Here is a 21,486-nt window from a genome sequence, read left to right on the forward strand (position 1 = left end):
TTCCCATTATTATAGATGCCAGTCTTCAGTTGAATTGATTTACTCCAAATGATATCAAGAAATGGCAGAAGGCACTAGATGCTAAAGGCCTGAAAACATTCCAGCAATAGTACTGAAGACCTGTGCTCCAGAAATAGCCTGTCACTAGCCAATCTGTTCTAGTACAGTACTGGCATCTATACAGTAGTGTAGAAAGTCGCACAGGTATGTCCTGTCCACAAAAAGCAGGACAAATCCAATCACTGCCATATCTATCTACTCTAGATCGTCAGCAAAGTAAATGAAGAGGCAATTGACATGCTGTCAAGCAGCAGTTATTTAACTATTATTTGTTCATTGAAGTTTGATTTAAGTTCCCCCAGGGCCATTCAACTCCTGACCTCACTACAGCCTTGCTCCAAGTATGGGAAAAAAGGAGCTGAACTCAAGAGGCGAAGTGAGATGGTCTGCTCTTGAATCAAAGCCACATTTGACTGAGTGTGGCATCAACAGGCCATAGCAAAACCGAAGACATTGGGAACAAGAGGCAAAATTCTCCTACTGGGAGTTCGAGTCATACATGGAAGATTGTAGTTGTTCGAACCTATTCATCTCAGTTGTGAAACATCATTGCAGGAGTTCCTCAGTGTCTTAGACCCAGACAGCTTCAGCTGCATCATTACTGTCATATCATAAGGTCAGAAGTGAGATGTTCGCCGATGGTTGCATGACGTTCAGAACCATTCGCAACTTCTCACACAATGAAGCAGCCCATGTCCATGCACAGCAAGACTTGGACAATATCCAGATTCGGGCTGACAAGTGACAAGTTAAATTTTGCACACAAATGTCAGTCAATTACATCTCCAACAAGAGAAAATCTTACCATCTTTCTTGCATTACAGTCAATTGCATTACCATCACTGAATCCCCTGCCGTTCAGTCCATCAAGTCTGCCCTGTCATTCAATGAGATCACAGGTGAACTGATAATCCTCAACTCCACTTTCCTGCCTTATCATCAAGTCTCTTGATTCCCTTACTAATTAAAAGTTGGTCTATCTTAGTCTTGAATAGACTAACTGTCTAGCCTTGACAGCCTTATGCGGTAAGAAATTCTACAGAATCACTACCCTCTCAGAAATAAATTCATCCTCATCTCTATCTTAAATGGGTGACCCCTTACTTTGCCTTCAGATTCTACTCTGTCAAGCCCGGAAGAATCTTGTATGTTTTGATAAGGTTAATTGATGACCCTATGTCATAAAACAAATTAGGAGACAGTGAGGTCTGCAGATGCTGGAGTTTTCAGAGTTGGCCCGAGATGTCGATTTCCCTGCTCTTTGGATGCTGCCTGACCTGCTGTGCTTTTCCAGCAACACACTCTCAACTCATAAAAGAAATTACTCATTTAATCATTTCAATTGAATATTCTTTGTTAGGATTGTAAAAAAAATTTCAAAGTATCCTATCAGGAAATTTCCTCCGCCAGAAAGCATATGTTGGAAATTCAACCAAGCACTCTGTACTGTATCATTAAGTACAGTTTTCCCAATATTATGTCAGATTGTTGTCTGTATCTGAATATCCATGATGGCTCCAGTCTTAAAATGCGAGGTTATCTGTTTAGGTTCTGTTCATCCTTTTAGTAGATTCTTGCATTGTAAAAATAAGTCAGCATGTTATTAGTTCTGTTTTAAAAACGGCCCTTTCCCTTTTCCTTATGCAGTTACTTTTTCCCTTTTTGCCCACAGCCTATGCTGTTTTCTCCTCCCGTCAGGAAGGTATGATATCCTTGGTTATGGTGCCATTATTGCCACTATTTGCAGTTTATTATTGATGAGAGGTGGAGTCCCTATACAGTCCTGCCAGCTTGTAATCATATCTGGCAATGCAAGAGAGGGTCTCCAAATTTCAAAACCTGTCATTATAAAATTATCCCAATCATCAGATTAACTTATTTTGTTAATTAGTTTTCATCCCAAACATTCAACAGGTAGTAGTAAAAGTATTCACAAAGGAATAATTTTCTGAATTTTGTAAGAAGATCCATTCAAGTTAGGAAAGGGATGTGATTAATAGGAAATTAGTGAAATGTTACAATGTTTGTTTATTTGTTCTTATATTCTTTTTGCCCCATTTTTACTTCAAATGGACTCCAGCCGTTGTAACCAAGCCTTGCACAAACTTTAATTGGAATGAATTTCTCCAAGATTCAGGTATGACTTATTTATGTTGAATTCATCAGAACCTATCTTTTTTTATTTGAAATATATAAATAGTACAAATTTAAATTGTCTTGCCTAATATTATCTTGGAAGCTCTGATTTTTAATGATAATACTGTGAAGGTTTTACTACAAACAAAATGGGATGGAGTACTTTGTTACTTGGTTGTGAGTTTTCAGCCAAGAGAAAAATTAAGAATGCTTTGTATGGTCCATTAAGATTTTATAGGCCTTAAGGATATTATTGAATTGGAGAAGGTTCAAAAAAGATTTACAACGATTTTACTGAGACTGGAGGGTTTGAGTTATAAGGAGAGGCTGGATGGCCGGGATTTTTTTCCCTGGAGCGTAGGAGGTTGAGGGGTGACCTTATAGAGGATTATAAAATCATGAAGGACATAGAGAAGGTGAAGAGCAAAGATTTTTTTCCCCCTAGGGAGAGTGAGTTTGAAACTAGGGGGGTGTATTTTGAAGATGAGAGGAGAAAAACTTAGAAGGGACCTGAGGGACAACTTTTTCACACAGAGGGTGGTTCATATGTGGAATAAACTGCCAGAAGAAGTGGTGGATGCAGGTACAATTTTCAATTTAAAAGGCGTTTGGACAGCTGCATCAATAGGAAATGGTTAGGGGATAAATGGGACTAGTTTAGTCTGGGGAAACATGGTCGACATGGACAATTTAGGCCAAAGGGTCTGTTTCTGTGCTGTATAACTCTGTGACTCTATGACCAACTAAAAATGGATTACATTGTATTTTTGCCTTCTGATGCGTGTCGCAATTGTAGAAATTTAAAGACATTGGTTATCAGTCCATATTGATCACAAATTAGATAATCACATCAATTCTTAGTGAAGGATAGCTTTTAAAAAATAAATTCAAACTTCTAGTTATTAGCAGAAAGAATGACAGAGCAAGATTTCATGCCTTAAAACTTTTATCATAATAAATGTCTAAAAATGCTCATAACTGAACGCAATTTCTTTTTGTCAGCAATTTATACTTTCAATTACAGAACGGAACATTCTCCTTTAGATACATCACACTTTCTATAGAATTACAGCCTTTATAACAAACAATCCCAGCAGTACAGCTTTTGATTCCACCGCTGACTTTCACAAAGAGTGCCAAACTGCAGATTCCTTCCCACTAGCCAAACCTAGGCGAATCTTCCACCTCACTCTTAAATCTTCACAAATTCAGTCACATCGTTCTGAGCATAAGCTACAACCATGTTCTGAGAGATGAACAACAAAGTCAGCATTTTCTCTGCTTGTACTGCAGAACTGGATGCGTCCATTACTTGGTCTCTGTCTGTTAGATGCCTACAGACCATTCTAAACGAAACTACTGTCTGTGATGGTCATCGATTTGTAGGGAAGCCTGTAAACTCATACCAAAAATAGTTTCCTATCCTTTCTTCCCGATGGCAACATGAAACACATTTCGATTTCCATTCAGGTTGAAATGCTAAGTAGCTGCCTTTGATCTCATTCCCCCCCCATCCTAGAAGTAAGCTGGTAGATCACAGCATAACTGCTTAAAATCTGATACCTTTAACACCTGATGGGACTTTGGGAGACTCAGGATTTATTCACCATAAACTCAAGATACTGCTGATATTATCTCTAGATATCTCATACTGTCTTCTTAGTAAAACAAATCAAGCCTTTCTTTTATCCCCAGCAATCCAGTCACTCAAGTCAATATTTACAAGACTGCACAACAGCTTACATGACCCCCTTTTGACTTGATTTGATTTATGATTGTCACCTGTACCTAGGTACAGTGAAAAGTTTTGTTTTGCATTCAGTACAGGCAGATCATACCATACAAAATGCATCAGGGTAGTAGTATAGAGCGAAGAATACATTACAGCTGCAAAAGAGTGAGATCAGTATTAAATTTAAAACTTGAGAGATCCATTCAGAAGTCTGATAACAGCGGGGAAGAACTGTTCTTGAATCTGTTGGTATGTGTGTTTCAGCTTTTGTATCTTCTGCGCAATGGAAAAGGTAGGAAGAGGTTATAATCAGAGTGGAAGGGAACTTGACAGTGGGCTGCCTTGTCAAGGCAGCAAGAAGTATTGATGAATTGAAGGTTGGTTTGTGTGAAGGACTGGGCTGACTACAACTCACTGTAGTTTCCTACAGTCCTGGACAGAGCAGTTGCCACACCTAGCCATGATGCATCTGGGTAGATGGTACATCTGTAACATTTGGTAAGAGTCTTTATGGACATGTCAAATTTCCTTAGCCTCCTGAGAGAGGTGTTGTTTGTACTTTCTTGACCATAGCATTAACATGGGTGGACCAGGACAGATTGTTATGATCATCACGCCTAGGAACTTGACATTCTCGACCATCTCCATTCCGTCATCACCTTTCTCCACCCTGTCATTCACCTTAAATTTAAAATCACAAAATGTTATAATCCATGAACAAAAAGATACAGTCTGAAGGCATAACCTTATAAACTTCCTAATTGTAACACATTCTCATCAGATCCTGGTGCTCAATTTTAGCAATACAGACAAGGCAGCCAAGTATGCTAACTCCCTGCCATTGCTCACACCACACAGTGGCTCTCTTTCTTCCAAACCCATCACTGTATCCCTGTCAAGAACGTAAGTTCCAACTATTGTTTTCATCAATATATGCTGTAGCAGTTCCCAGAAATTCCTCTTTCAGTCTTTGATCCAGTATCTGATAACAGTCATTTTACGATTTTTCTTGACCTTGCAATATAAGTTGAGTAAATCAGCAAGGATGAGAAACATAGCAGGTTTTAGATACACAAGACAAAAAAAAGCATATACAAGGAGGCTTAATGTGACAAGGTATTTGATGCAAATGGAGTGACAAGGACAGTACCAAGAGAAAAAGCAATGGGTAAAAGATCCAAACAGAAAAAGACAAATATTAAGAAATCAAGAGAAATGTAGTTAACAGAATTGTTTTTATTTTTAATTTTGCCTTGAGCAACATTTTTAGAGCGTCCCTTAATCTAACTTGTTTTTGTGTAGTGTTCAGTAGAAAAAAACTGTGCAAATGACAAGCAGGATGCTTTCACAAAAGCAGCTCATGGCAAGATACTAATAATAAATTGCTGGTAATGTTGTTTGCAATCTTTTAAGTGAAGGTTTCTATTTTGAAAACAGTGACTTTGACAATGAAAGGTTAATAAATATACCTTCTTTCAATGTATTTTACTCTTCTTGCTCCATTATCATGTATCTAAAACTGATTGCAGTATTTTGTATGTATTGTAAGGCATGGCTTCCATTGCCATTTCCTCTTTTGAATGTCCAGGGCAGGAGGTGTCCTTCATCTGTACCCTATAACAGTCGGCAGCCATTAACATATATGAATCCTTTACATGTAATATGCAGTTTATGTTTTATTTTCAAGGATTCATTTCTAAGCTGTAGGCCTAACGAAACTGTGAAAACATGCACATTTCCGTTTCTCTTGTTGAATGATCAGTGTGACTTTTTTATGAAAGTTTAATAGTTAGTCCTTAAGATGATACTATCTTGGATAAGAATATAAGCTGAATAATGATTAAAGATGGTATAACGCTTCTGATCATAATAAATATCACAACTTATTGTAATAATTCTCAGTGAATTAAATGGCACAATTTAACTACAGAATATTTATAGTAAAAAATTAATATTAAAAGCTTCAGCCTGATTAGCAGTCAAGTATTCCCAGGACTAATGTGTGAAAAGTGGTTGGATCAGCTGGAACTATGTTTACTGGAGTTCAGAGGAATGAGGGGCGGGGGGGATCTCATAGAAATCTATAAAATCCTAAAACCCTATAAAACCCTAATTTGCTAGGGCTGCTCAGGAGGATTTAAACGGGTGAGGTGGTGATGGTGGGGGGAACAAGGTGCGGGTGTGGGACCAAGGGAGACAGTGAGCAAAGAGATCAATTTGAGATTGGTACAGTTGGGAAAGGGAGTGAGTTACACAGACAGGACAGGATGTTCAGTCTAAAAAAAAGTCAAAACAGCGACATTTTAAAAGGAGGAAAGGCAGACAAAGAAAGCGAGCACATGGTCAGAAGGGAGAGAGAGAAAGAAACCTGCTAGCTGACACAGCAGCGAATCTGCACAGTTACTGCCTTTGCTGTTTGAGTTCATGCATCCCTGAACATTGGAGTGAGTCTGGGAAAAATTAACAAACAGCGAAATTCACAGCTGACCATGGAGGAACCAGCACAGAAACAGATAAGTTCATGGTTTTTAAAGTGTAACCTTGCTGTAAGTCTACAATACTGAATAGAGTGGGTCTTTCTTGATTATCTGTTTAATTGAAACCTGTCTCTTAATTAAATTCTATAAAAATATAAACCACAAGTACTCAGTTCGCCTGGACCAGTGGAAAAAGACAGTGCTATTTTCTGGGTCTGTAGATTGAGAAGGAGCAAAAATGGCCTTTAATAGAGTGATATGCTCTTTCTGTCAGATGTGGGAATTTAGGGAGAGTTTCCAAGTTACTGATTATTATGTCTGCAGTTAATATATTTGGTTGCAAATCCTATCATATTGCATGGACCGATTGGAGTGACAGTTAGAGGCAATGAGGAATTTACAAGAGCTAGGGGGTGTGATGGATGGCAGTTATAGGAAGGGAGAGAAGCCACAGGTACAATCAGGCAGATTGGTTAACTCCAGGAAAGGTAGGAGGGGGAGGCAGGTAGTGCAGGAATCTTCTGTGGCTATCCCCATTTCAAACCAAGTATGCTATTTTGGAAAATATAGGGTGTGGTGAACTCTCAGGAGAATGTAGCACGAAAACCAAATTTCTGGCATCGAGACTAGCTCTAATGTAATCAGGGGTCCAAGCGAATGAATGTGTTAGGAGACTCTCTAGTCAGAGGCACAGACATTTCTGTGGCTAGCAGCGAAAAACCAGACTGGTGTGTTGCCTCCCTGGTGCCAAGATCAAGGATGTCTCAGAGAGGGTGCAGAATGTTCTCAAAGGGGAGAGAGCACAGCAGGAGTTGGAACCAAAGACATAGGAAGGGAAAAGAAAGAGATTCTGAAGGGAGAATATAGAAAGTTAGGCAGAAATTTTAGAAGGAGATCTTCGAGGGTAGTAATATCTGGATTACTCCCGGTACCATGAGCTAGGGAAGGTAGGAATAAGAGAATAGAGCAGATGAATGTGTGGCTGAGGGGCTGTGTATGGGAGAAGGATTCACATTTTTGGATCATTGGAATCTCTTCTGGGGTAGAAGTGAACCTGTACGAGAAGGATGGATTGCACCTGAATTGGAAGGGGACTAATATACTGGCAGGGAGATTTGCTAGGGCTGCTCAGGAGGATTTAAACGGGTGAGGTGGTGATGGTGGGGGGAGCAGGGTGCGGGTGTGGGACCAAGGGAGACAGTGAGCAAAGAGATCAATTTGAGATTGGTACAGTTGGGAAAGGGAGTGAGTTACACAGACAGGACAGGCAGGAACAAAGCAGAGAACAAGGTAGGATTGATAAATTAAACTGCATTTACTTCAATGCAAGAGGCCTAACAGGGAAGCCAGATGAACAAAGGGCATGGTTAGGAACATTGAACTGAGATAACATACTAATTACAGAAATGTGGCTCCGAGATGGACATAACTGGCATTTTTGGTGTTTTTGATAAGGGGCAGCATTACTGCTGTAGTTAGGGAGGATATTCCTGGGAATGCATCCAGGGAAGTTATTTGGGTGGAACAGAGAAATAAGAAAGGGACGATCACCTTATTGTGATTGTATTATAGACCCCCTAATAGAGGGAAATTGAGAAACAAATTTGTAAGGAAATCTCAGATATCTATAAGAATAATAGTGTAGTTATGGTAGGGGATTTTAACTTTCCAAACATAGACTGGGACTGCCATAGTGTTAAGGGTTTAGACAGAGAGGAATTTGTTAAGTATGTACAAGAAAATTTCCTGATTCAGTATGTGGATGTACCTACTAGAGAAAGTGTAAAACTTGACCTACTGTTGGGGAAATAAGGCAGGGCAGGTGACTGAGGGTAAAACTATTAGTTTTAAAATAGAGATGGAAGAAGATAGACCAGATTCAAAAGTTGAAAGTTCTAAATTGGAGAAAGGCCAATTTTGAGGGAATTGGGCAAGAGCTTTCAAAAGCTGATTAGGTGCAAATGTTCGCAGGTAAAGGGACAGCTGGAAAGTGGGAAGCCTTCAGAAATGAGATAATGAGAGTTCAGAGACAGTATTTTCTGTTTACGGTGACAGGAAAGGCTGGTAGGTATAGGGAATGCTGGATGACTCGAGAAATAGAGGTTTTGATTAAGAAAAAGAGGGAAGCATTTGTCAGGTATACACAGGAGAGATCGAGTGAATCCTTAGAAGAGCAGAAAGGCAGTCGGAGTATAGTTCAGAGGGAAATCAGGAGAGCAAAAAAGGGGACATGAGATAGCTTTGGTAAATAGGGTTAAAGAGAATCCAAACAGATTTTACAAATACATTAAGGACAAAAGGGTAAATAGGGACAGAATAGGGCCCCTCAAAGATCAGCCAGGCAGGCTATGTGTGGAGCACCAGGAGATGAGGGAGATACTAACCAAGTATTTTGCATCAGTGTTAACTGTGGAGAAGGAGGTATAGGATGTGGGGAAATAAATGGTGACAGCTTGAAAAATTCCCATATTACAGAGGAGGAGGTGCTGGATGTTTTGAAAAGTATGAAAGTGGATAAATCCCCAGGACCCGATCAGATCATAGAGACATAGAGATGTACAGCATGGAAACAGACCCTTCGGTCCAACCCGTCCATGCCGACCAGATATCCCAACCCAATCTAGTCCCACCTGCCAGCACCCGGCCATATACCTCCAAACCCTTCCTATTCATATACCCATCCAAATGCCTCTTAAATGTTGCAATTGTACCAGCCTCCATCACTTCCTCTGACAGCTCATTCTATACCCGTACCACCCGCTGTGTGAAAAGTTTGCCCCTTAGGTCTCTTTTATATCTTTCCCCTCTCACCCTAAACCTATACCCTCTAGTTCTGGACTTTCTGACCCCGGGGAAAAGACTTTGCCTATTTACCTATCCATGCCCCTCATAATTTTATAAACCTCTATAAGGTCACCCCCCAGCCTCCTAAGCTCCAGGGAAAACAGCCCCAGCCTGTTCAGCCTCTCCCTGTAACTCAAATCCTCCAACCCTGGCAACATTCTTGTAAATCTTTTCTGAACCCTTGCAAGTTTCACAACAACTTTCCGATAGAAAGGAGACCAGAATTGCATGCAATATTCCAACAGTGGCCTAATCAATGTCCTGTACAGGCGCAACATGACCTCCCAGATCCTGTACTCAATACTCTGACCAATAAAGGAAAGCATACCAAATGCCTTCTTCACTATCCTATCTAACTGCAACTCTACTTTCAAGGAGCTATGAACCTGCACTCCAAGGTCTCTTTGTTCAGCAATACTCCCATTGCCGTTACCAAAACAACCTTACCATTAAGTCCTAGAACTCTGTGGGAAGTCAGGGAAGTGATTGCTGGGCCCCTTGCTGAAATACTTGTATCATTCATAGTGACAGGTGAGGTGCCAGAAGACTGGAAGACGGCTAACATGATGCCACTGTTTAAGAAAGGTGGTAAGGAAATGCCAGGTATTTATAGACCAGTAAGCCCGACAACGGTGGTGGGCAGGTTGTTGGAGGGAATCCTGAGGGAAAGGATTTACATGTATTTGGAAAGGCAAGGACTAATTAGGGATAGTCAACATGTTTGTGCATGAGAGGTCATGTCTCACAAACCTGATTGAGTTTTTTGAAGAAGTAACAAAGAGGATTGATGAGGGCAGAACAGTAGACGTGATCTATATGAACTTCAGTTAGGTGTTCGACAAGGTTCCTCATGGGAGGCTGGTTGGCAAGGCTGGACCTCATGGAATACAGGGAGAGCTAGCCATTTGGATACAGAACTGGCTCAAATGTAGAAGACAGAAGGTGGTGGTGGAGGGTGGTTTTTCAGACTGGAGGCCTGTGACCAGTGGAGTGCCACAAGGATCGGTGCTGGGTCTACTGCTTTTCATCATCTATATAACTGATTTGGATGTGAACATAGGAGATATAGTTAGTAAGTTTGGAGGCGTAGTGAACAGCGAAGAAGGTTACCTCAGATTACAGTGGGATCTTGATCAGATGGTCAATAGGCTGAGGAGTGGCAGATGGTGTTTAATTTAGATAAATGTGAGGTGCTGCATGTTGAAAAGGCAAATCAGAGCAGGTCTAATACACTTAAAGGTAAGGTCCTAGGGAGTGTCGATGAACGAAGAGACCTTAGAGTGCAGGTTCATTCCTTGAAAGTAGAGTCGCACATAGATAGGACAGTGAAAAAGGCATTTTGGTATGTTTCCCTTTACTGGTCAGAGTATTGAGTACAGGAGTTGGGAGGTCATGTTGCGGCTGTACAAGACATTGGTTAGGCTGCTTTTGGAATATTGCATACAGTTCTGGTCTCCTTCCTTTCAGAATGATGTTGTGATACTTGAAAGGGTTCAGAAAAGATTTTACAAGGATGTTGCCAGGGTTGGATGACTTGAGGAATAGGGAGAGGCTGAGTAGGCTGGGGCTATTTTCCCTGGGGTGTCAGAGGCTGAGGGATGACCTTATAGAGGTTTATAAATCATAAGGGACATGGTTAGGATAAGCAGACAAGGTCTTTTCCCTGGGGTAGGGGAGTCCAGAACTAGAGGGCATAGGTTCAGGGTGAGAGGAGAAAGGTATCAAAGGGACCTAAGGGCAACTTTTTCATGCAGAGGGTGCTGAATGTATGGAATGAGCTGCCAGAGGAAGTGGTGGAGGCTGGTATAATTACAGCATTTAAAAGGCACCTGCATGGGTATATGAATAGGAAGGGTTTAGAAGATATGGACCCATTGCTGGCAAATAGAACTTAATTAATTTAGGATATCTGGTCGGCATGGACAGGTTGGACTGAAGGTTCTGTTTCCGTGCTTTATATCTCTATGACTGAGTTTCCAGAACCAGGGTTCACAGTCTAAGGATATGGGATTTGGGCGGTTAGGATTAAGATTAGGGGATATTTCTTCACCCAGAGAGTGTTGAGCTTTTGGAATTCTCTGTATTAGAAAGTGGTCGAAGCCAACTCATTGAATGTTTTCAAGAAAGAGTTGGATATAGTTCTTCAGCCAAAAGTATCAAACAGCATGGGGAAAAAACAGAAACAGGGTACTGAGTTGGATGATCAGCCATGGCATAGTGAACGGTAGAGTTTCAAAAGCCAAATGGCCTCTTCCTACTCCTAGTTTCTGTTTCTGTGTTGAGTGTTCCAAAACTGACTTCCTTAATAAACCACGTTTTTTCTCAAAACTTTTGATAATTTGAGTAAAGAGCTTCATCGATTATAGTCTTCTTCTTGAAGGAAATTCAATTTAAAGAAGGTCTTGTTTTGCTTTATCAAAGCCTCATCTAAGATGAAAATGTTTTGTTGCATTGAATGGTTAAAATTAACAATGGGCAGAATTTTTCCACAGTGAATGACATGGGCATTGGTGAGAAAGTTGGGAAAATCTTGTGAGTTCAGTTGTGAAGACTTCTCGATGCTGAGAGCAAAATGTCCCATTTTTCAACCAAATACTGAACAACAAAACAACATTCTCTCTAGTAAACTGCAAGAGGCCTTTTGCATGTATTAGAATTTCTTGACAGCTTATTTGACCAGGAACCATAAGAAGTAGAAGCAGGAGTAGGCCATTGAGCCCATTGAGTCTGTCTGTCATTCAGTAATATCATGTCTGATCTGATAATCCTATAGGTGGTTAGTCTGCCACATTTCCATGCAAACTTATGTTCTCTAACCTGCTGCATAGAAACTAGATGCTAATAATTCCCAAGTCAGAGAGGTTAGTTGGTGACTCCAACTTGCTACCATCTCCTCCAGCCCTTCACCTTGGACACTAGTCACCAATATCTCAGGGCACACTCCATGAGCAGTTGCTGCATGAATCCCACAAAAATTGGCATCCATCTTGTACCAGCTTTTCTGCGCCCATGGCACAACTCTGAAACAAGATCTGCACTTTAGAATGCACATAAACAGGTAACCAGCTTTTGGATTTGACCAGGTTGTATCTTGAGGATCCTCACTTGCTGCCTTGGTACTCTCTGTGTTTGCATGTGCTTAGATGCCTACAGCATCCCTACCTTGCCTTATTCTGCGTTTTTGCACTATGCGCCTTCAGTCACTGCTTGAAGGGTAACAGTACTTCTGCCTTGTTTTGTCTTTAACACAGACACAAGGGAAGGCAGTTTGTCTTGGTTGTCAGCAGTTATCAGTCAAAGGGGTAGATAGTTGCTGTACTGCACCCTGTTGTTGACAGTCTCATATCTGCAATCTATCCTCTGGACAGTTAGAGATGGGCAATAAATACCCACATCCAATAAATGGATTAAAAAGGGCATTTTCATTGATCAGTCCAGTTGCTTGGACACGGTTTGTTGGCTACTTGAGGATTCCTGATGAAGAGACTATGCCCGAAACACGATTCTTCTGCTCCTCAGATGCTGCCTGACCTAATGTGCTTTTCCAGCACCACACTCTTGACTCTGATCTGCAGCAACTGCAGTCGTCACTTTCTACTACTTAAGGTTGTCAGGATTAGGCCGTGTGTTTTTTGTTGCTATCTGGGGAATGGGCCACAAACAGTCCAGAAGGTCCAGTTCAACTTTGGGGAGTCACATTAAATCTGTCAGTGAGTTGCAAATGGATCAGTCAGGGGTCTGGTCAATTATCAGTCGAGGCTGTGTGTCAAAGTCAGTCATGGAAATGGGTCACAGTCATTTTTGGGAATCAATTCAGGGATTATCAGGAGCTGCTACAGTGCTAGAGAATGGTGATGGGGTCATGTGATTGTGGAGGTTGGAGGCAGCATGCTGGGATACATAGGGGACAATAATTGTGAAGGGGTGATGTCAACAAAGAAATGTATTTCAGGTGGTAGAATACTCTGTTGCGGGGGAGAGCCACCCTGGCCTCAGTGGGGATAAACTACAGCATGATCAATATGTTGGTTGGCAGGAGTAAACTGTGGGGCCTGAGCTCATGAGGTAAAATTGAGAGCTGAAGTGATTCAAAGAGGTGTGTGAGAATGCATGAGGATTTGTAACTGAACTCTGGAAATGGAAAATGGCTGAAACCACAGTTGGCATTTTTTTTGCTGTCTGAGCAGAAGGCACCCACTTGTGAACAATGTGAAGCCCTTCAAGAGTCAATTGCATTACTTAGGCATAGTAACATCGGTAACATAGCATCATGCATGTGTAATGTATGCAGTGTCCAACTGTGTGGGGTGCAAATCCGATTACAAGAAACCTTGACCATGGCATTGGTCATTGCACATTGATCATAATCATTTCTGTGATCACAGTTGACCTTAAAAGTGACGTCTGTGAGTCACAATGCATAATTCCAATCCAAGATCTTACAGGCTGCACAAGAGCATGGAATTGGTTTCCTGTCATGTTGAACTACAAGTATTTGCCAACATACTCTTACGTGCAATGAAACCTCTCTTGGGTAAAGCAGGTGATGGAAGACAAGGTATCAGTAATCATTCAGCACTTTCAATCTCCTCGTGTTTTTACGTGACATAACATGTCCTATATTTATCAGTCTGAAGGCCCTACGTCCAAGTTCCATGGAGCTGCATTCCGTGGCCTTCCACATTGGAGTTGTCCATGTCCCATTGTCTGTAAGACTATGCTAAACTGTAAAGTTTGTGTGGTGTGAATATTGACTGCTCACATTCTTTTTCTTATATTGTTCATTAAGTCCCACAGTCCAAAGATGTGCAGGTTAGGTGGATTGACTATGCTAAGTTGCACCATAGTGTGGCTAAGTGGATTAACTATGGTAAATGTGGGGTTATGAGAATAGGTTGGGATGCTGTTTGGAATGTTGGTGATAACTCGGGCCCAAATGACTTCTATCTGCACTGAGGCGATTGTATGATTAAGGTTCATTGGAAGCATGACCAATCGATTCAGCCGCAGCAGGGGTTATTGCCACTGCTAATGCATAGCTACAAGGATACAGTGAAATGGAGGAGGAACAGAAACGTCAGCAAGTCCAGGACCAACAGATGCTGAACAGCGCCTATGTGAAGAGGCCACAGTTGAAGGTCCCCACAGGATTTGGAGGACTGACTGAAGGCCCAGAGTCTATCATCCTCAATAACATTTCCTTCAGATGAGCAATAAGGGATGACGCCACAGACTGAGGGTGTCCCAAGACACAGTCACAGATCTGTGCCAACCTGTCCTGATGATCATCAAGGTGACAACTGACCAAATTCTTTGTAGAACTTATTATTTCCAATGAGCCACTGAGGACTTGTGTGGGATCTCTCAATCCTCAAATCACAGATGTATTAAGGCTGTTACCAATGCAATTTGTGCCAGATCACACTGCGTAATCTCATGTCTCGATGATCAGTTGTGCAGCTGAACAATTGGCTTTGGCAGCACAGCTGGCTTTCCCAGATGCAGGACACGATGGACTACACACATCACATACAACGCCATATCAAAGTACAAGTGACTTCTACAGTAGAACAGGGTTCCATTCCATCAATGTACAAGTCATCTGTGATCACCAGTGCAACACTTTAGGCATCTGCAGTGGTTTCCCTGGAAGTTGCCATGATGCCTGCGTCCTTGAGAACTCTCATGTTGCTGGTTTGTATCAAGAGCTGGATGCCTCAAAAAGGATGGTGACTGGGAGACAAGGGCTCCTGTCTGCAACCATGCCTGATGACTCCATTACACAACATCTGACTGAAACTGAAAGTATGTATAATGCAGCCCATTTCTCCAACCAAACCATCCTGCAGCAAATGTTGGTGTGCTAAACATAAGATTCCAATGTTTGGATACGTCTTGGACAGTCCTTCAATTTAGTCCAGACTGTACACTACAAATGCCTAGCATATTGTGCTCTGCACAACTGGAGCAAGTTTTAAGGGATTGTGATGGACTTGAAGAACTGGGAGAATGACAGCAGTCTTCTGAGGAGGAAGATGAGAATATTGATCCGAGCAACACCACATAATGGACCATTACAGCATCATATGCAGCAAGTCAAACAGGATTTCATTGAAACCTGGTTCGAGTAGATGTGAGCTGGATGTACTGATCATTCATTGACTGCTGATGAAAAGAGCAGCAGTCTCTGTCTGTTCCCAGAGGCAATTGCAGCTTCTGTTCTTTTTGTTTTGTTCACTTTTGTAGTCATACAGTCATATAGCACAGAAACAAACTCTTCGGTCTAACCAGTCCATGCCGAACATAATCCCAAACTAAACTAGGCCTACCTACCTGCCACTGGCTCATATCCCTCCAAATCTATTCATGTACTTCTATAAATATCCACATCCACCACTTCCTCAAGATGTGCATACTGCACGCGAGCCACCCTCTGTGTAAAATGTTTGCCCCATGTCTTTTTAAATCTCTCTCCTCTCATCTTAAAAATGTGCCCCCTTGGTTTGAAATTCCCCATCCAAGGGAAAAGTTAACTACCATTAACCCCTTCTTTACCCCTCATTATATATACACTTCTGTAAGGTTGCCTCTCAACCTTCTATGTTCGAGTGAAAAAAGTCTCAACCTACCCAGCCTTTCTTTATAACTCAAACCTTTCTTCCCCAGCAACATCCTGGTGGATGTCTTCTGAATCCTGTCCAGCAAGAATAATCTACCTATAGCAGGGCACCTAGACCTGGATTTAGTATTCCAGAAGAGGCCTCACCCATGTCCTGCACAACCTCAGCATGACTTTCCAACTCCTATGCTCAAAGGATTGAGCAACGAAGGCAAGCGTGCTAAATGCCTTTTTAACCACATATGTGACACAAACTTCATGGAGTTATGTACTTGAACCCCTAGGTCCCTCTGTTCTATAACACTACCCAAGATCCCATCATTAATTGTATAAGTCCTACCCTTTGCTGAACAAAAGTGCATGTTTTGAACTGTTTGAAGTCGTTTCAGTATGCAATGGTCCCACATTAAACAGTGAGAAGATGTTGGGCTACACTGAGCTTTGAGGACAGAGTTGCATTCCCTGAGACAGGGTTGTTAGAGGGGATGAGGCTAATGATGAGTAAATTGTGTAGCTTCTTAAAGAGCAACAGATGTTTGAACATCCTCTTTAATATGCGAAGTGTCAGCGATGTCACCTGTGAACTCTGAGAAGCATTTGCCTTTGGTTATGTTTCCATGACATGCATAATGAAAGGCAGTTCCAAAGGACAGAACTGGACTGAATACACAGCTGGGCTTTAAAGATGGTGTTAGCACCAGGGGTCCCAGGTAGCGGTGAGAAGGAGAATACAACAAACAGGGTATCATTGGGGAATGGTGAACAGGTAATTAGACAAATTTGAGAAATGGCGTAAGAAACGTCAATACGGAGAGAAGCCTTCCATGAAACTTACCAGAGTTACCACTTAGCCAATTGCTAGTAAAATCCAGCCAAATATTTTCCTATGTTTAAGCTGATAATTGATTGTAAATTATTCGATGCAGATTGATTTTTATGGTCACATCATCAAATCTAATGTCTAATCCACATTTTCTTTTCCCCTTTTTGCCCAGTGGTACAAAACCTAGTCATTATCAGTGGCTTGTATCAACTTCACATGTATTGAAAGTGTTGTATCAAATCAAGTCTTTTTTTCTTCTTCATTCTAATCACTGTTATCTTTCTTCCCCTCAGTGGTTTGTAAAATCAGTTTTAAATTTTTAAAAAATCTTATATTTGTGAAGCTCCAACAATATTGTTGCATATAACTTATGGTAGTAGAATATGTTAACGCATGTAGGATGTTGGGACACTTAGGTGTGTGCTGATAATCACAGACTTGGGTCAGAATATTGAAGTGTATTCAGACTCTTCCTCAAAACTCAGTTTTCCATCTTTTGTCACTGTTGACCCTGTTGTGTTACACATAATATTGATTAAATGAGAATGGATTGCAAACCAGTCATCCAGTTGATAATCATATGTCAACTAAAACAGTGAGCAAAGCCAGATACGTTATTCATTTAAATCCCATGACAGATTTATTTGCATATGGATTTTCTTTTAAATTCTGCTTTAGCTTGTTTGAAGTAAAATATGCTATGATATCCACTTGGTAGAAGTTAGCAGGCTATATTATTATTTTGGATGGTGAACTAAATAGGATTTTGCTGTGCTCTATATAAAAGATAGCCAATTATTCTGTTTTACTGCACTAAATTTAACTTTCCCCTACAGAACCACTTTATCATGTACAGGCATGGCTACTACATCATTGTCTAGTTCATTTCCTTTTGAGTACTAGTCTCTCCTGATTTGGAATTTGCCAGCAAAAAGAGGATTACTTTCATCTGTTGTTTTATTGAGTACAGATGAGCATAGTTTTTGCAATTTAAGTTTGCAAATGGTAAAATTAAATGTTTCTGCATTGTTCTTCAGAAGCAAAATGTACAGTGCACGTGAAGTAACCTTAGGAGAGAGCAAGCCCAGGAACAGAACTGAGATCAATGCCAGCTTTACAAACTCTTTCCAAGAAAATTGATAGCTTTAATTGAGCCTGCTGAAATGCTGACATTTTTAAGAAATTTTCCGTTCTGAATCAAAGCTGAAAGATTGTGACATTCTTGAGTTAACAGTTTGCAATAAAGTAATCGTCAGTGTAAACCAAAATATAGAATGTTGCAAACATGTTAATTTTCTATATCAATCTGACCTTTCTGTTCACTGGAATAACAACACAAAACTAGATCGCTCTGATTTTTAAAAATTATCTTTTGCAAAAGGTAGTTTAACAAAGACTGGATTTTTTTCAGACTGAAAAGATTACTGAACATGATTTTCTACTTTATAAATGAATATTTTCCCATATATTGATTACAGGGATTCATTGTAAGAATATTGATGCATACATATTTCTTTTGGTGTGTGGACTTCGGCGAGTTAAAGATCCCCTCTTTTTGGTGGATGCTTTTTCAGGTACTTAAGATAGATTTCATTACCTTAATGTATTGAATGTCCCTTGACTTTTAAGTGGTAATGTTCGTAATTGAACTCTCTTTACAATCCAGGCATGTATATTCTGCATTGAACTGTTGATCCTTCTATTAATTACTTCTGTGAATTGAAAGCTTATTACTTTATGCTGTAATGAGAAGAAGAGAGACCTTGTACACTCTGGAAACCTCGCTTAGAATAAATGCAACCTAGTTTGGTCATTGGTACTATTTTGGGAGCTTAATTGTCACAACTTGTGAAATCTAATGCAGCTTCAGCTTTTTTTATGTGTTATTAATAAGATTTGAGACAAATAATTCGAGGCATTATGCAGACTTTCTTGCCAAACCATGAACTATATTTTGTCATTAATAACTGTTGATGAAACATTTTGTCTTTTCCAACTGGACATTCCTTCTGTGAAGAAACTTGGAAGCTGTACAGTTAATGACAGAGATAGTTCCTATTAATCAAACCTCACCTAAAGTTTAAATGCAAGAAATTTGAAGATGCTGTAACAGATATTACAAAATATGTGTTTTTAATCTATGTATTATGCTTTATTTGTGTTATATTCAAATATAGCACAAAAACAGGTCAGATGCACCAATTAACCTATCCTGGTGTTTAAGATCCATGCAAATATCTTCCCACCCTCCCTCATCTAGCCCTATCAGCAGATTCTGATATTCCTTTCCTCTCTCCTTAGTTTATCTAGCTTCCTCCTGAGAATCTATGTAATAGCCACATTCCAAACATTCCTTGGGTACTGAGGTCTCTTCTGAATTCCCTATTTAACAACCATCCAATATTTATTACTGAGTTTTGGACCTGGGGAGATTTTTCATAAATTTGCATGGAACAATTTGTAGCAATTTTTATAGTGATAAAATGAACTATCTGAATATTTGCATCTAAAGAAATGGGAACAAGTATGACCATATTAAGTTATATTGGTTATAATTACAGTAATGCTTTTACTGTGCGATCGGTAACTGTCAACAGTGTAGATTGTAAGTTGAAATGCTTAAAAACAGGATCCAGAACCTAAATACAGGGCCAGGAATGACTTAGCAGTCTATCCTGACCAGTCTCAAAAATGAATCCTATTAAAACACCCTTTCTCTCAAATTCTGATCTAATTTCAACCTGATTTTTTTCCATTGCTATCTTCCTCCAGCATTTCTCTGAAAATTCCATACCATGCATTCATCATCTGTTGGCTAAAGTAATTTAATTTAAACTGCCTGCACAATTTCCCTTTTCCAAGAACCCAGTTTTAAAGTTAATTTCAGAGTTACTGCTGAGGTTTAGTCTTATCTCTTTCCTTGAAGCTATTAAATGGAAATGAAATAGTGTACCATTGTCATGAAGTTAATGTAACTGAAATATGGCCAAAATCTACAGCAAAATCCATTTCATGTATTTCAGCTGATTTTTTAAAAATCTTGTTTTATAGTTTGGCATAAGAAAGATCCAAGGGTTTATTTAATTATTATTGGACCAGAGGTAAGATCTTTCTTCAAATGTTTGAATGTCTATTTTTCTCATAAAGGCTGTTTTATTGACCTGTGTAGTGTCCTTCTGCACAGTAGATGGTATATTAAGCAGGCCCAAGTTATCACTATTCCAATGTGATGAAGGTCTGTGATATTCTATTATTGTTTGGAAACTGAGGGTTCTCATATGACTGGAACTATGCATAGCTATGATTTGTATTTCTGTACTGTTTGCATCAAGAAGGAAAGACTTAACTCAAACATAACACATCATGAGGGATACAACCCGACCTGGTAATCTGTTTATGTGAATTAGGCTTTTAAAAGATCCTTGAGGTGAATAAAGTTGTCATTTAGGAAAAAAAGGTGGAGAGGAAAATGTTAGATTGTTGCTGAACAACAAGGCGATCTATGGCACAAAGAGACAGAAACTGAAACGAGTATATTTAGAAACACAGAAATATCTAGAAGATTTATTTCAGTGAGTGTACAGGTTTCTGTCGGAAAGCACAGATCTATGGCAGCAATGTTAACAGTTTAGCGGTTTTTAAAACAATCCAGACTGGAGTCAAGCAATCTGTCGTGGTTTAATGTCAATATGAGAAGGCTGTGGAAGAAGAGTTTAAACAATCATTGTTAAGAAATAAGTGAGCTGTGTTAGCAGTTTGTCTAATCGTCTTATGAAAAGATACTAACCAAAGATGTAGCATTGAGTGAATGCAGGAGTTTGCCTTGAAAAAGCCAAGTTTAGTTGTGCCAACTAAAGAAGGAACTATTTTTAAGTGGGAGCAAAGTGACCTTTCACAAAGATTTGAGTATCGATAATGTTTTTGAAGGTACAAGAGTTGACTCTTCACTTTCGCTATTGTCATAAGATCATTTCATGTAATTCTTAATATCATCTGGGCGGTGTTTTCTTTTCCTTTTGTCTGTTCTTGTGTTAAACATACATTGGCAACTTCTTGTAAAAACATTCAGTAACTGACTATATTGTAAAAATAAAACTTATGATTTAATTCAGGTTTCACTCTGATAGTGAATTGTCCTATATTGCCATCAGCTAGGATCATAACTAAATGTATTATCCTTACAAATCAATATGGAATTGTGTAACCAGTCTTTATTCAGTAGGCTTATGAAAATATGTTAGAAAATGAGTTTTTTTATTTTTGTATTCATGAGATGCAAGCACCATAGGCAAGGTCAGCATTTATTGCCGATACCTGATTACCTTTCAGTCTGTGCAATGAAGGCACTCCCACAGTGCTGTTGAGAACCGAGTTCCAGGATTTAGATTTAGTGACAATGAAGCAATTATTATCTGTTTCCAAGTCAGGATAGTATGTGTCTTGAAGGTGAACTTACAGCTGATGGTGTTTCCGTATGCCAGCTGCCCTTGTTCTTCAAGGTGGTCAGTCCATGCCCTGGTTTATAAGATAGTATTGACATTCCTTTAGTGAGTTGCTGCCTGCACCTTGCAGATGGTGCACACTTCTGACTCTGTACCAATACTACATGAAAGATGGCTAAGGTGGTTGCAATTAAACAGGATGCATTGCCTTTAGTGATCTCAAGTTTTGAGTGTTGCTGAAGCTGCATTCGTTCAAGGAAATGGGAACTTTGCACTTCTGACTTATGCTATGTAAATGGTAAACAGACTTTGCATAGTTAGGTGGTGAGTAACACGTTCAGAGTTCCCTGCCT

General features: G+C 40.0%; 1 protein-coding gene across 2 annotated transcripts in view; it reads left to right on the forward strand.

The window, feature by feature from the left end:
* The window catches only part of glt1d1 (glycosyltransferase 1 domain containing 1), a 99,058-nt gene that overhangs the window by 37,014 nt on the left and 40,558 nt on the right, over positions 1–21,486 (forward strand). The window contains exons 6-9 of one of the 2 annotated variants that reach the window (XM_072587402.1): positions 1,733–1,762; positions 2,141–2,197; positions 18,170–18,265; positions 19,743–19,792. In XM_072587402.1, coding sequence (XP_072443503.1) covers positions 1,733–1,762; positions 2,141–2,197; positions 18,170–18,265; positions 19,743–19,792 — 233 coding nt within the window. The remainder of the gene's footprint in view (positions 1–1,732; positions 1,763–2,140; positions 2,198–18,169; positions 18,266–19,742; positions 19,793–21,486) is intronic. The other variant, XM_072587403.1, reaches the window with a different exon arrangement.

The sequence above is a fragment of the Chiloscyllium punctatum genome, chromosome 17 (assembly GCF_047496795.1).
Source record: "Chiloscyllium punctatum isolate Juve2018m chromosome 17, sChiPun1.3, whole genome shotgun sequence".
Taxonomy (NCBI): domain Eukaryota; kingdom Metazoa; phylum Chordata; class Chondrichthyes; order Orectolobiformes; family Hemiscylliidae; genus Chiloscyllium; species Chiloscyllium punctatum.